Raw genomic sequence first — 12015 nt, forward strand, 5'->3', positions numbered from 1 at the left:
CAGGTGGGGGACAAAACGGCCTCTGGTCTAACATAGAGGAACCTTAGGGCTGCCCTAAGTTACCCTAGATGCTGTGCTGGCCTAGGAGAGGTGGAGCACCGTGCACTCTGCCGTGGACATACAGCTCCATGCTGCTCCAACCCCCTACATAGAGGCAGGGCAATGTAGGGAGTGGGTGGTACACAGTGCTCTGTACCTGCTCTCTACCACCCGAGGATAATCCTGAGTCAGGGGGATCCTTAGCTGCCACTTTAGGGCAGCTGCCCAGCTGCTGTCCCTGCTCAACAGGGGCTGAAACCTGAGCCCACTCCGTGCACCGTAGGATGTTGTGATCCTTCCTGGTACCCTGAGTTGAACTCACAACATCAGTGTTACCAGGCATAGACAAAAGGGAGCCGGCTGCTACTTACTCCAATCTCTGTAGTTTGCAGTTTCGATGTTTTAGCCCCTCACACAGCAGCCACACTCCGGCCTCTCCCATTTGGTTATTCCCCAGGTCCAGCTCTGTCAGGCTCTGGCTGGTTGTGAGAAGAGCAGCGAGATCCCCGCAGGCAGCGGCTGTGAAACGGCAGAACTCCAAGCTGCAGGAGAGAGAAAGGCAGAGAGGGGGGATCAATGTGTGAATGGGGCTCGTCACAGCTGCTCTGACAGGTGGCCCCACCCACCAGCCCCTCTGCCTGACCAATCAGCATCCAGAATGAGTAAGAAGTCCTGTTACAGACTCTGTCCCAAGTCCCACCCCTTGTCCAGTGAGAAAGCAGCAGTGGGTGGGACTTCCTGTCTAAACTCCACCCCTTGTCCTTTTGCCTTCACCAATGAAAAGTGAGAATGGCCTAGACACTTCAAATCTCTGCCACTGACCAAGGAGGAATAAGGTTTGGGGTAAGACTCCTTCCTAAGCCCCGCCCCCTCGCCCTTTCCAATGACCAACCAGAATTTAAAAAGTTGCCCTTTAAGTCCTGCCCACTCAGGTCTGGACCAATCAGGCTGGACTTGGCACTGATCAGCCCCGGGATGGTGCGACCCAATCGGAGCAGCCCCATCGCTCCAGGGAGGCTGTAGGGGGAGCCCCCCACCAGGCAGCTGGGCCAGGCTCAGAGCAGGAGGAGCTGGGAGATCCTGACCCTCCGCGCCCCCGGCACTAACTCTGCTGCTCCCCTGCAGGACACAGACGCCTCCTGTCTCTGCCCCCAGCTCTGAGCCTCAGGCCTGGGGAGGGGAGGCAGCTGCGAGGCCCAGCACGGGCAGCATCACACCCACCTTCCTCTGAGACCAGGGACCGAAGCGGGGGAGACAAAGAGGAGAAGATCCCCCTGGCAGGGGGTTTCCCAGGGTGTGGGGAGGGAAGAGCCCCTGAAAAGGGGGCGACTGTGTGACCCTGTTGGCAGGGCCTGTTCCAGAGTCTCTGATGAGGTTACAAAAGCAGAAGTTCTGCTGGTTTCTGGAACCCCCCTGCAGAGCCTGGGCTCCTGATGGAGCTGCCAGCCAGCTGAGTGGGTAACCATGGCAGCAGGTTATAACCATGTGCACTTCAAGGACCACCTGCAAGTACGGCTGTCTTTGTCCTCCTTCAAGGCTTCATAATGAGCCCCCTGCACACCCAAGCATGATCCCACTCCCGTCTGCTAAATCTTGCACACATGTCGAGAAACCCCTTCCACCAGAGCTGTCACCTGCACGGCCTCCTTCATCACCTCCTATGCCTTAAAATATTGTTACTCTGCCCAATGGGAAGGTGTGATGGGACCCCTGGGGTGCAACCTGTGACTGTGGGACCACTGTGCCCCCTTTACTCTCTATTCTGGGGTGTCTGCCACAATGCCTTACTGGTGGCAAGCAGCAAACCCCTGCAGGTTCTGTTATCAGTACAACTGTGTGGAGCCCCAGTCTACAGTGTGTCTTTGCTGCTTGCACCGTAGGTGGGGGAAGGAAAAAGAAAGAGGTGACGCATGGGGCCACTGGGTTCTGTTTTATACCCTTAGTCCATGTGCTTAGAGACCACAAGTCCAGGCCCATCTGGTGGGCGTTGCTGAGTCACCAGGCAAGGTTGAGCCATTCCCCTGGTGTGGCCTTCTGCAAGAGAGTCATTGAATTGTAACTCCCTTGCCGGACAATGCGGTTAATGGATGTTCGACACCCACGCGGGCGTTGGGTACACCCCTGGTTATTGCCTTTGGGGAGCTAGTATCTGGGCACTTCCCAAACCCACAGCATATTTTAGTGACAACCGTACAACACAATTCTCATAACTTCATATGCATCAATGATATACAAATTTAGATGGAACAATGGGTTTCAGCAGGTCATAACCTTTCCCATAATACCTTCCATGGCATGCTTTGTATGCAATATCACAATTATATACAAATGATGAATATGGGGGTTACAGGGTGCTCCCCCAGGGTGTAGAATGTCAGAGGAGCGAAATCTCTACATTTGGGAGAGAAAAAAGCCCCTGAATTTGTACAAGGGAGAGAAGCCCCCATGCCTTGGGGAGCCCCGAGATTCTGTCAGGTTTTGTAGAGCCCCTAAGATATTTTGAAGGCAGTAAATGAGGAGCCTGCAATGGAGGGAGGGGGAGAGATTCTAAGACTGGGTCGAAGAGGGGGAGAAAAAACCCAGAGGTGTATGTGGGAAGCTGAGGGTATGAACCCTAATTTGGGAAGAGGGTGAAGAGAAGAGGGCATCCAAGTGGAAACAGAAGAGAAGAACCCCACAAGATTTAAAGCCGAGAGAGAGAGAGAGAACACACCTGAGAAGGTGAGGAGAAAGAGAGTTCATCATTCCTGAGCTCAGAGGCAAGAATAACCTGATTTTTCTTTCTAACAAAATGTTAAGTATAAAATAAATTTTCAGTCCTGATTTAACTATAAATCTGAATGCAAACTCAATCCTAGTGCTGCTCATGCCCCTCCATACATTCTCCCATCGACTCAAATTGAGGCTGAGTTTTAGAATATAGTTGTGTGTGCATCTGTTGGCAAATAATCATATCTATTGAGGGTCTTATGGTTTTAATGCACTTCTATATTAACAATATGTAATTTGAGACATCAGAAAGTTATTGTAGTGCAGAACTCCAGATGAACACCAGGAATGCTCTTATTATTCTAATTGCGTAGAATTTTGCCTTTGAAATGTCTGAAGACCTTCAAATATACTGGAAATGGCACCTGACATTTCACAAATATTTGGAAGATGGCCACCCTCCTCCTCCAGGCAACTCCACCTGGATTTTGTTTTCCCTCTTCATAGCTTTCACATGTTTGTTTCAGTCTGGTCTGGTCAGTAGTCAGAGCTTTTTGAATTTTTCTGACACACTTCAACAAATCACGCGTATCATGGTCAGAAAATCTATCAGTAGTACTGGCCCTAATTTTTAAATGCTGATTGTTAAATAGCTCTACTTTAAAAAACCATAACCATATAAAAGAGAGGTCGTGTCCAATCCAAAAAGCACATTTCTGAGCCCAAAAAACACAAGCGAATGAGCACAGTTCTCTGCAGGAGAAAGCAGGCTCTTGTAGTTAAAGCCCTGGATTAGAACTCAGAGATCTGTGGTTCGGTGCTTGGCTCTACCACCCACTCCCTCATGTGACTTTGGGCAAGTCACTCTATCTTTATGGGTCTCAATTTTCCATCTGAAAAACGGGAAAAATCATATTCCTTCCCCCATCCTTTGTCTTTCTGGTCTCTTCTAGCAGGGTGATGCTATAGTTAAGGTTTAGACCAGGTTTCTGATTAAAATTCAACTCTTCTGTTTTAAAATCCACATGGCAACTCAGATTGCTTTGAAAGTTGGTGAGGCTCATGAGTGCCTGGGATTCTGTAAGTGTTCCAAACTTTTAGATGTTTGACCAAGTTGTTCCCAAGGTACAGTCTCAGGGGAAAAAACAGCCTTTGTTAAAGGTGACAGCTTTCAGCAGCCTTTTGTGCTCACAGGGTGTGTCTACACTGCAGTTAGACACCCACAATGGGCCTGTGCCAGCTGATTTGGGCTGCGGGGATCAGGTTCTGAGGCTGTTTAATTGCAGTTTTCAGAGTAGCAGCTGTGTTAGTCTGTATTTGCAAAAAGAAAAGGAGTACTTGTGGCACCTTAGAGACTAACCAATTTATTTGAGCATAAGCTTTCGTGAGCTACAACTCACTTCATCGGATGCATAAAGTGGAAAATGCAAGTTTTTGAAGTTTTTCTGTTGTAATATCGCAACTTTCATGTCTGTAATCGTGTGACCAGAGAGATTGAAGTGTTCTCCGACTGGTTTATGAATGTTATAATTCTTGACATCTGATTTGTGTCCATTTATTCTTTTACATAGAGACTGTCCAGTTTGACCAATGTACATGGCAGAGGGGCATTGCTTGCACATGATGGCATATATCACATTGGTAGATGTGCAGGTGAACGAGCCTCTGATAGTGTGGCTGATGTTATTAGGCCCTGTGATGGTGTCCCCTGAATAGATATGTGGGCACAGTTGGCAACGGGCTTTGTTGCAAGGACAGGTTCCTGGGTTAGTGGTTCTGTTGTGTGGTATGTAGTTGCTGGTGAGTATTTGTTTCAGGTTGGGGGGCTGTCTGTAGGCAAGGACTGGCCTGTCTCCCAAGATTTGTGAGAGTGACAGGTCATCCTTCAGAATAGGTTGTAGATTCAGAACGCCACTAGCCGTCACCTTCAGCCCCAACTAAAACCTCTCCAACACATTATCAAGGATCAACAGAAAAACTTCAAAACCAGACTCTAGCGAGAGACTGCTGAATTGGAATTCAGTTGCAAATTGGATACAATTAACTTAGGCTTGAATAGAGACTGGGAATGGTTAAGTCATTATGCAAGGTAACCTATTTCCCCTTGTTTTCTCCTACCTCCCCCGAACTGTTCCTCAGACGTTCTTGTTAAACCCTGGATTTGTGCTGGAAATGGCCCACCTTGATTATCATACACATTGTAGGAGAGTGATCACTTTAGATAAGCTATTACCAGCAGGAAAGTGGGGTGGGGGAAGAGAAAACCTTTTGAAGTGATAAACACCCATTTTTTCATGGTCTGTGGGTATAAAACGTCCTCACTGCATTTTCCACTTTATGCATCCGATGAAGTGAGCTGTAGCTCACGAAAGCTTATGCTCAAATAAATTGGTTAGTCTCTAAGGTGCCACAACTACTCCTTTTCTTTAATTGCAGTGTAGACTTCCAGGTTCTGGCTGCCAACCCAAGCTTTGGGATCCTCCAACCTCAAGAGTCCTAGAGCCCAGGCTCCAGCCAGTGCCCGGAAACCTACAATGCAATTAAACAGCCCTCGCTAGCCCAAGTCAGCTGGCACAGGCAGCCACGTCTTTTTAATTGCAGTGTGGACACGCCCACAGAGAGTGATCAAACCAGGGCTCAGATCATTGTGCCAGGTTGCCCAGCGCTCAAGCGTTCCTCCAACAGAGAGTCTGGCACCCACCTGCCCTATGGAGAAAATCAATTAAAACTTTATTTGAAACATATTTTGCTTCTTTATATGACGGTATCAGAAGCCTCCCCTTCCAAATGACACTCTAAATGGATTAAACTGATCACGTGTGGACAGAAGAGTGAACAGGATTGTTAGCCTTTACTATTCTACAGTAGCTGGATAGCTCAAAGGAATAGTCAGTCATCTTTTGATCCTGACCCCAAGTCAGTTTGACCTCCCACTTGGGGAGACATTTGGAAAAGGCAGGATAGCAGATTGCTAAACTGTGTGTCTGGGGAGAGTGTTATTTGGGGGAAATAGTTACATGAATGCTTGCTGGCAAGGAGGAGCATTTTAGGGGTGCAGAAGTGGGGGGAATAACGGGGAGAGGGATTTGGGGCTGCACTGAGGGAGGGGGATAAATGGGGATGGGTGGCAGAGGAACTGAGGGGGCTGAAGGTCTCAGGGAGCGCGAAGGACACATAGGGATGAGTGGCAGGGTGCTTGGGGGAGATAGGGGTGCCTGTCACCCCCACATTTTTCCCTCACTATCCTACAAACTCACTATCCTGCTGGTAATAGCTCATCCAAAGTGACACCATGTGCCAGCAATGCCCCTCTGCCATGTACATTGGTCAAACTGGACAGTCTCTACGTAAAAGTATAAATGGACACAAATCATATGTCAAGAATTATAACATTCATAAACCAGTCGGAGAACACTTCAATCTCTCTGGTCACGCAATCACAGACATGAAGGTCGCTATCTTAAAACAAAAAAACTTCAAATCCAGACTCCAGCGAGAAACTGCTGAATTGGAATTCATTTGCAAATTGGATACTATTAATTTAGGCTTAAATAGAGACTGGGAGTGGCTAAGTCATTATGCAAGGTAGCCTATTTCCTCTTGTTTTTTCCTACCCCCACCCCCCGATGTTCTGGTTTAACTTGGATTTAAACTTGGAGAGTGGTCAGTTTGGATGAGCTATTACCAGCAGGAGAGTGAGTTTGTGTGTGTATGGGGGTGGGGGGGGATGTGAGAAAACCTGGATTTGTGCTGGAAATGGCCCACCTTGATTATCATGCACATTGTAGGGAGAATGGTCACTTTGGATGAGCTATTACCAGCAGGATAGTGAGTTTGTGTGTGTGGTTTTTGGGAGGGGGATGAGGGGGTGAGAGAACCTGGATTTGTGCAGGAAATGGCCCAACTTGATTATCATGCACATTGTGTAAAGAGTTGTCACTTTGGATGGGCTATCACCAGCAGGAGAGTGAATTTGTGTGGGGGGGTGGAGGGTGAGAAAACCTGGATTTGTGCTGGAAATGGCCCAACCTGATGATCACTTTAGATAAGCTATTACCAGCAGGACAGTGGGGTGGGAGGAGGTATTGTTTCATATTCTCTGTGTATATATAAAGTCTGCTGCAGTTTCCACGGTATGCATCCGATGAAGTGAGCTGTAGCTCACGAAAGCTCATGCTCAAATAAATTGGTTAGTCTCTAAGGTGCCACAAGTACTCCTTTTCTTTTTGAATACAGACTAACATGGCTGTTACTCTGAAACCTTAGATAACACAGAGTCAAGGCTGCCTGGTGACAGCTTGTGCCCTTCCAGAATGCTGAGTTCAGAGAAACTCAAACTTCTCAAACCAGTAATCACAGAGTTAAGGTAAATACACAAACAACCTTAACTCTGCCCTCTTTGAGCGATGGCGCGATGTGCCACATACGTGCATTCTGCCTTTTCATCGTGATGCAGAGGCTCTACCTCCACTTGTGTGACACTCAAACACTGAGCCTACTGTCCTGACAGAATACCACACTGGTAAAGTTTAACCTCTTCATACCCTTTTCCAATCCCTTTCCACTTGCACACAGGATACACCCAAACCCTATGTCTTCCCCTTCCCATCATTCAATCGACTGCGCTCATATTCCCCACCTCACGACTGACAATACCCAGGGCAAGAAGATCCTAGTGCCCTGCTACCTACACGACCTACTCAGATCTGTACTGAAATGATGCCAGACTGGAACCTCAAGGTACACATACATCTCTTTCCTTTGATAACACACAAGCAGACGCAGACTCAAATCACCTCATATCACAATCCCAGCTATCCCAAGCTGCTCCGATTTATTCATCCATCATTCAATAGAGTTGCACTTAACACCACGAATGTTTTGCCAGCTCGGGGTGGGGGGAAGTTAAGGATGCATGAACATTTATCTTAACTCATAAATTTGATTTTTTGCTGAACTCCACATTCTGGAAGGCCACCAGCTATCACCGGGCAACCTTAACTCTGTGTTAATGAATTTTTTTGCCATTTAATTGAGACTGTAGGATCTTCCGGGCAGAGACTGTTTATGTGTATTGTTGCTCCTTCTTCTGACATCAGTGTCCAATTCAGACTTCGGTTTTACCCCTCTGCTGAGCGGCAGTAAGTGTCCAAAGCCTTGCAGATCAGAGGAGAAATCAGTGACAAGGAGTCTGGGTACACTCGAAGTGCACCTGTAACTCTTCTGTTGCTCACTCAGCTCCCTCTCTCCCAAAGCTGTGTTTACATAAAACCTTCCATAACTGAAACACTGCATGTCTCCCCAAGACTGAAAGGTTGCTTACATCTGAAACAAAAAGAACTGGGACACCTGTAACAGCGCCACCTGGGGGCACCTGCCATAACAACATATCCCGTGCCGAACACAGTGAGACCTTGATCTTAGCCAAGGCATTTTACCACGACTGCAATTCAGGAATAAATAATACTACAACTCCTGTAAATAAAATGTGGAATTGATTCTGCCACCACCTGAGTTGTTCATGGTTGACAGGATGAACAGAGGAGGTCATTGGAGGAACTTTTCATTGAGATATTGGAACGCAAACAGGAGACCCCCTGTGATGGGTTTGGTCACAGAGACCCCCTTGGAAGTGTCACCTGACATGCTGAATTTACCTAAGAGCCCGTTTTCTCTGCCAGTTTGGGCCTCCAGAACACTGCCTTGTTGAGCCGGACACGCTAGCCTGCTAGACTCCTTCCTAGTGTGGGCCAAATCCTTTCCCCTGGTACGGTCCTTGTCAGTTCCAGCTCAGGTGGTAACTAGGGGATTTCTCATGACTGGCCACCTCCTTTGTTCTGTTCCACCCCCTTTTATAGCTTTGGTACGAGGCGGGAATCTTTTGTCTCTCTGGGTCCCCACCCCTCCTTCTCAATGGAACCTGATACATCCATTCTACCCTGTGCCCAGGGTTCCTGCATGGACAGGTCTCCCATGATGCAGCCTCCATCCACCCATGATGCCTCATACCTGTTGGTCAGAGGAGAGTCCACATTGCACTAGGGCAGATGTAGACCTCCAGGGAGTCTGGCTCATAGAAGTACAATGACCCGAGATACAACTCCCATAAGGCAATGTGCTAATAGGGACATACAGTTGAATGAAATGTTTTGGGTCAGTTCAACCAAAAATATTTTCACACAAAGTTTCTATATTGTGGAAGCTGCATTTTCCTTCAGGAAATCATTCCAGTGGTAAATTCTTGACCAGCTCTAGACAGTAGTCTGCACATGTCATTAGCTGCCAGAGCAAATTCTTCTTCTTTAAGTATTGGAGCATAAAATGTACATGATCAAGTAAGAAATTCAGTTACTGCTACAGACCTGTAGGTCTCACTCCTCAGGAGGGAACAGGATGCTGCAGATGCACTGAACAGGGGGATCTGCTGTAGCGTTGTGACTCCAGCAGCCAAGGGGAGGGGTGGAAAATGGATGTAGTGGTAAATACTCTGAGATGGGAAATCACTGACAGTGGGTGGGAGGGTGGCGGGTGGTCTTTGATAGCAGGTGATAGTTCCTGTCTGCTGCAGGCTGTGTAGTGAAGAGTGGCATCTCCTGATCAACAAGAGGGAAGAGAAGGAAGAGGCTAAACAAGACGGATGGAGGGAATAAAAGGATAAAACAAACAGCGCCAAGATGAGTCCTATCCACCTACAAACTGATAGGGAGAGCTGTGAGACCTTGATAGAGGCCTGGTGCCAGAAGCACCTCAGCCCTCCAGGCACCATATTTGATGTTCTGGGGACAAAAAAGGGGAACTTGCATTGGACGTTCGTGGCATTAACCCCAAAACTCCAGTGAGGGACAGCAGCTGGTGCAACAGGAGGCTGATTTTGCGGCTCACTCTGCTGGTGCTTTTCCAGAGGGCTCAGCATCCAACGTGCAGATCCTTTGAAAATCTGGTGGGAAGTGTCACAATGGGAGCTGCTGGGTGCTGAGCAACTTTACAAATCTGGCCTCAAGTCCACAGAGTTCCCCAGAACCTCAGAGGCCTGGGATGGGGCTTCTATCTTGAAAGCAGACAAAAAAGAGCAGAAATGTATTGAAAGAGAAAAAGGAAGAGCCACAGCTTTCCCCAAAGGATTTAATTTTTTATAATGAGTCCAACATTGGCTCCTGCCCTGTTTGTAACTGTAAACACACAGCTCCATCCCCAGCAGGCTGCACTTCAAAGGGTATTTCTTCAAACTGGTGGAGGCTCTCAGCTGGGAGCACATTCAGCCCCAGCTCTAGCAACATCAAAGGCAGAAGCCACCATGGCTGGGGCTGAAGCTTAAACCCAAGCTGAGCATTTCTGCTCAGTTGGGGAGGTTTAAATCTTCGGAGTCCTGGGGTCTCTTTGCTTTTATTAATTATATATATGAAAATTCAAGGTGGCAAAAATTATTAGAATGATCCAGAGTTCAGGATTGGGCACACTGCCGCGTGGCAGGGGGCTGCCACGTACGGGCCGGGTTCCAACCCTGGAAACAGAGTGGTGAAGTCGCACCTGCACAGTGTGGCTCTGAGTGCCGGAAGATGGTGCTCATGAAGATGGTGCCCAAGCCCATCTCTACACCTAGCTGCAGCCACCACCCCAACCACTAGGCCTGCTGTTCAGAGGCACCGCCTGACACCCTTGCTCTGACCCACTATGGCCAGTCTTATATTCTGCTGTCTCTGTCTCTCCCACCAGCCCAATTGTACAGATATTGATCTCAAAAGCCGAAAGAGTTAAAGGTGTTGATAAACTCTCTGCCCCACATTAAACAACGATAGGAAGGTTTGGGGTTATTTTGAACAGAGGCCTTTTGTTTTACTCAGTTCTTTGGCAAACAGCCAAACGCATTCATTCCAATTACAAGTTTATGATTAAACACAAGAAAGAACAAGAAATCAAAACAGTCATTTCTATTGAAAATGTGGCTGAGTAATTGTGCAGAGCAAACTCAGTCAAAGCCTTTGAAATTTTTCTTCTTTTGGAGGCAAAATATCAGAGTCTCTTATTTTCAGAACAACCTTTCCTTCATGAAAAGGAAAGGAGTAATTTTACTATCAGTCCTGATGTATAGAAGGCATTTACTTACCTTTTTTTAACAGACACAAGGTGGAAGAGAGAGAGGATAGAAAAGATGGGTGAAATAAGGGGTTTGTGGATGTTTTTGCAGCACCGTTATTTATGTGTGGATGCTTTTTGGCTGGCAAGTCGACCATGACACCTGCTGCTTGGATCCTAGTTTACGATCTGGTTAGGGATGTTATCTGAGCGGATCTTTTCTTCTTAGACAAGGCAGGCTTGGATGATAGTATAGCTGACTTCAAGATTTGATGAAAAGCCAAAAGAGTAAGAGAGAGAACAGGAGGAAAGAACGTGGGGGGCAGAAAAGAAGACAACAAATAAAGGGAGAACAATGCCAGTTCTTATGTGCTTCTGCAGTGCTGGTAGTTACATACCCCACTGCTGGGCTGACGTCAGTTCACATTCACAAGTGAAAACAAAGTTACTCCAACAAGTTTAAGGCCAGCCGGACTTCCTCTCAGGGAGAAAGTCCTTTAGATGAGACGAGATGAGTTGCAGCGCTGGCAGCTTGGGGGATGAGCTGGGATGCAAGGTGGGATGGGAGATGGCAGGGGGAGCTTATCTGAAGTGATCTGAATATTTTTCCCCGCAAAGTCTCTTTTTAAGGAACCGCAAAATAGGAAAAGCAGGCATCATAGTTCCCCCCCTTATCATTTTGTCCACTAAGTAGGCCTAATATCCATCTCACCAGTTTCTGGCTCCACATCATGTGTTTTTCACAAGCATAATTTCAAGAGTCCTTGGATTATATGAACCCGCCCTTTTGGGTTTAGATTAATCTATTTTCTCTATGTGGTTTTCTTGTACCTCTGACAAGATTCAATGTTGTAAACAGTTTCGCCTGTTTTTTGTGGTTATTGTACCATCTTATGGACTCTCCCATGCTTTTTACATCGCAGCTCATAATGGGGGTACAGCTCATAGAACTAATAATTGCACCCACTCCCAGCTGTGACCATCAGGCATGGAGACTGTCTTTGTCCTCCTTCAAGGCCTCACAGGGAGCCCCCTGGACACCTAAGCATGAGCCACCCCCACCCCCAACACCTTCCAAATTCTATACACACGTCCAGACACCACATCCACCAGAACTGGATATGGTAGTGACTCCTCCATCACTACAGTTGCCTTGAAAATATGGTCATCCGACTGAAGAGGGAGCAGAGCCCC

At 47.4% G+C, this 12015-nt stretch overlaps 1 protein-coding gene across 2 annotated transcripts in view; it reads right to left on the reverse strand.

Annotated features, from left to right (window-relative positions):
- The window catches only part of LOC144267148 (NACHT, LRR and PYD domains-containing protein 12-like), a 355964-nt gene that overhangs the window by 35177 nt on the left and 308772 nt on the right, over nucleotides 1–12015 (reverse strand). For both annotated transcript variants that reach the window (XM_077820865.1, XM_077820864.1), the window contains one exon: nucleotides 411–581. In XM_077820865.1, coding sequence (XP_077676991.1) covers nucleotides 411–581 — 171 coding nt within the window. The remainder of the gene's footprint in view (nucleotides 1–410; nucleotides 582–12015) is intronic.

Source organism: Eretmochelys imbricata, chromosome 6 (genome assembly GCF_965152235.1).
Source record: "Eretmochelys imbricata isolate rEreImb1 chromosome 6, rEreImb1.hap1, whole genome shotgun sequence".
In the NCBI taxonomy this organism is placed as follows: domain Eukaryota; kingdom Metazoa; phylum Chordata; order Testudines; family Cheloniidae; genus Eretmochelys; species Eretmochelys imbricata.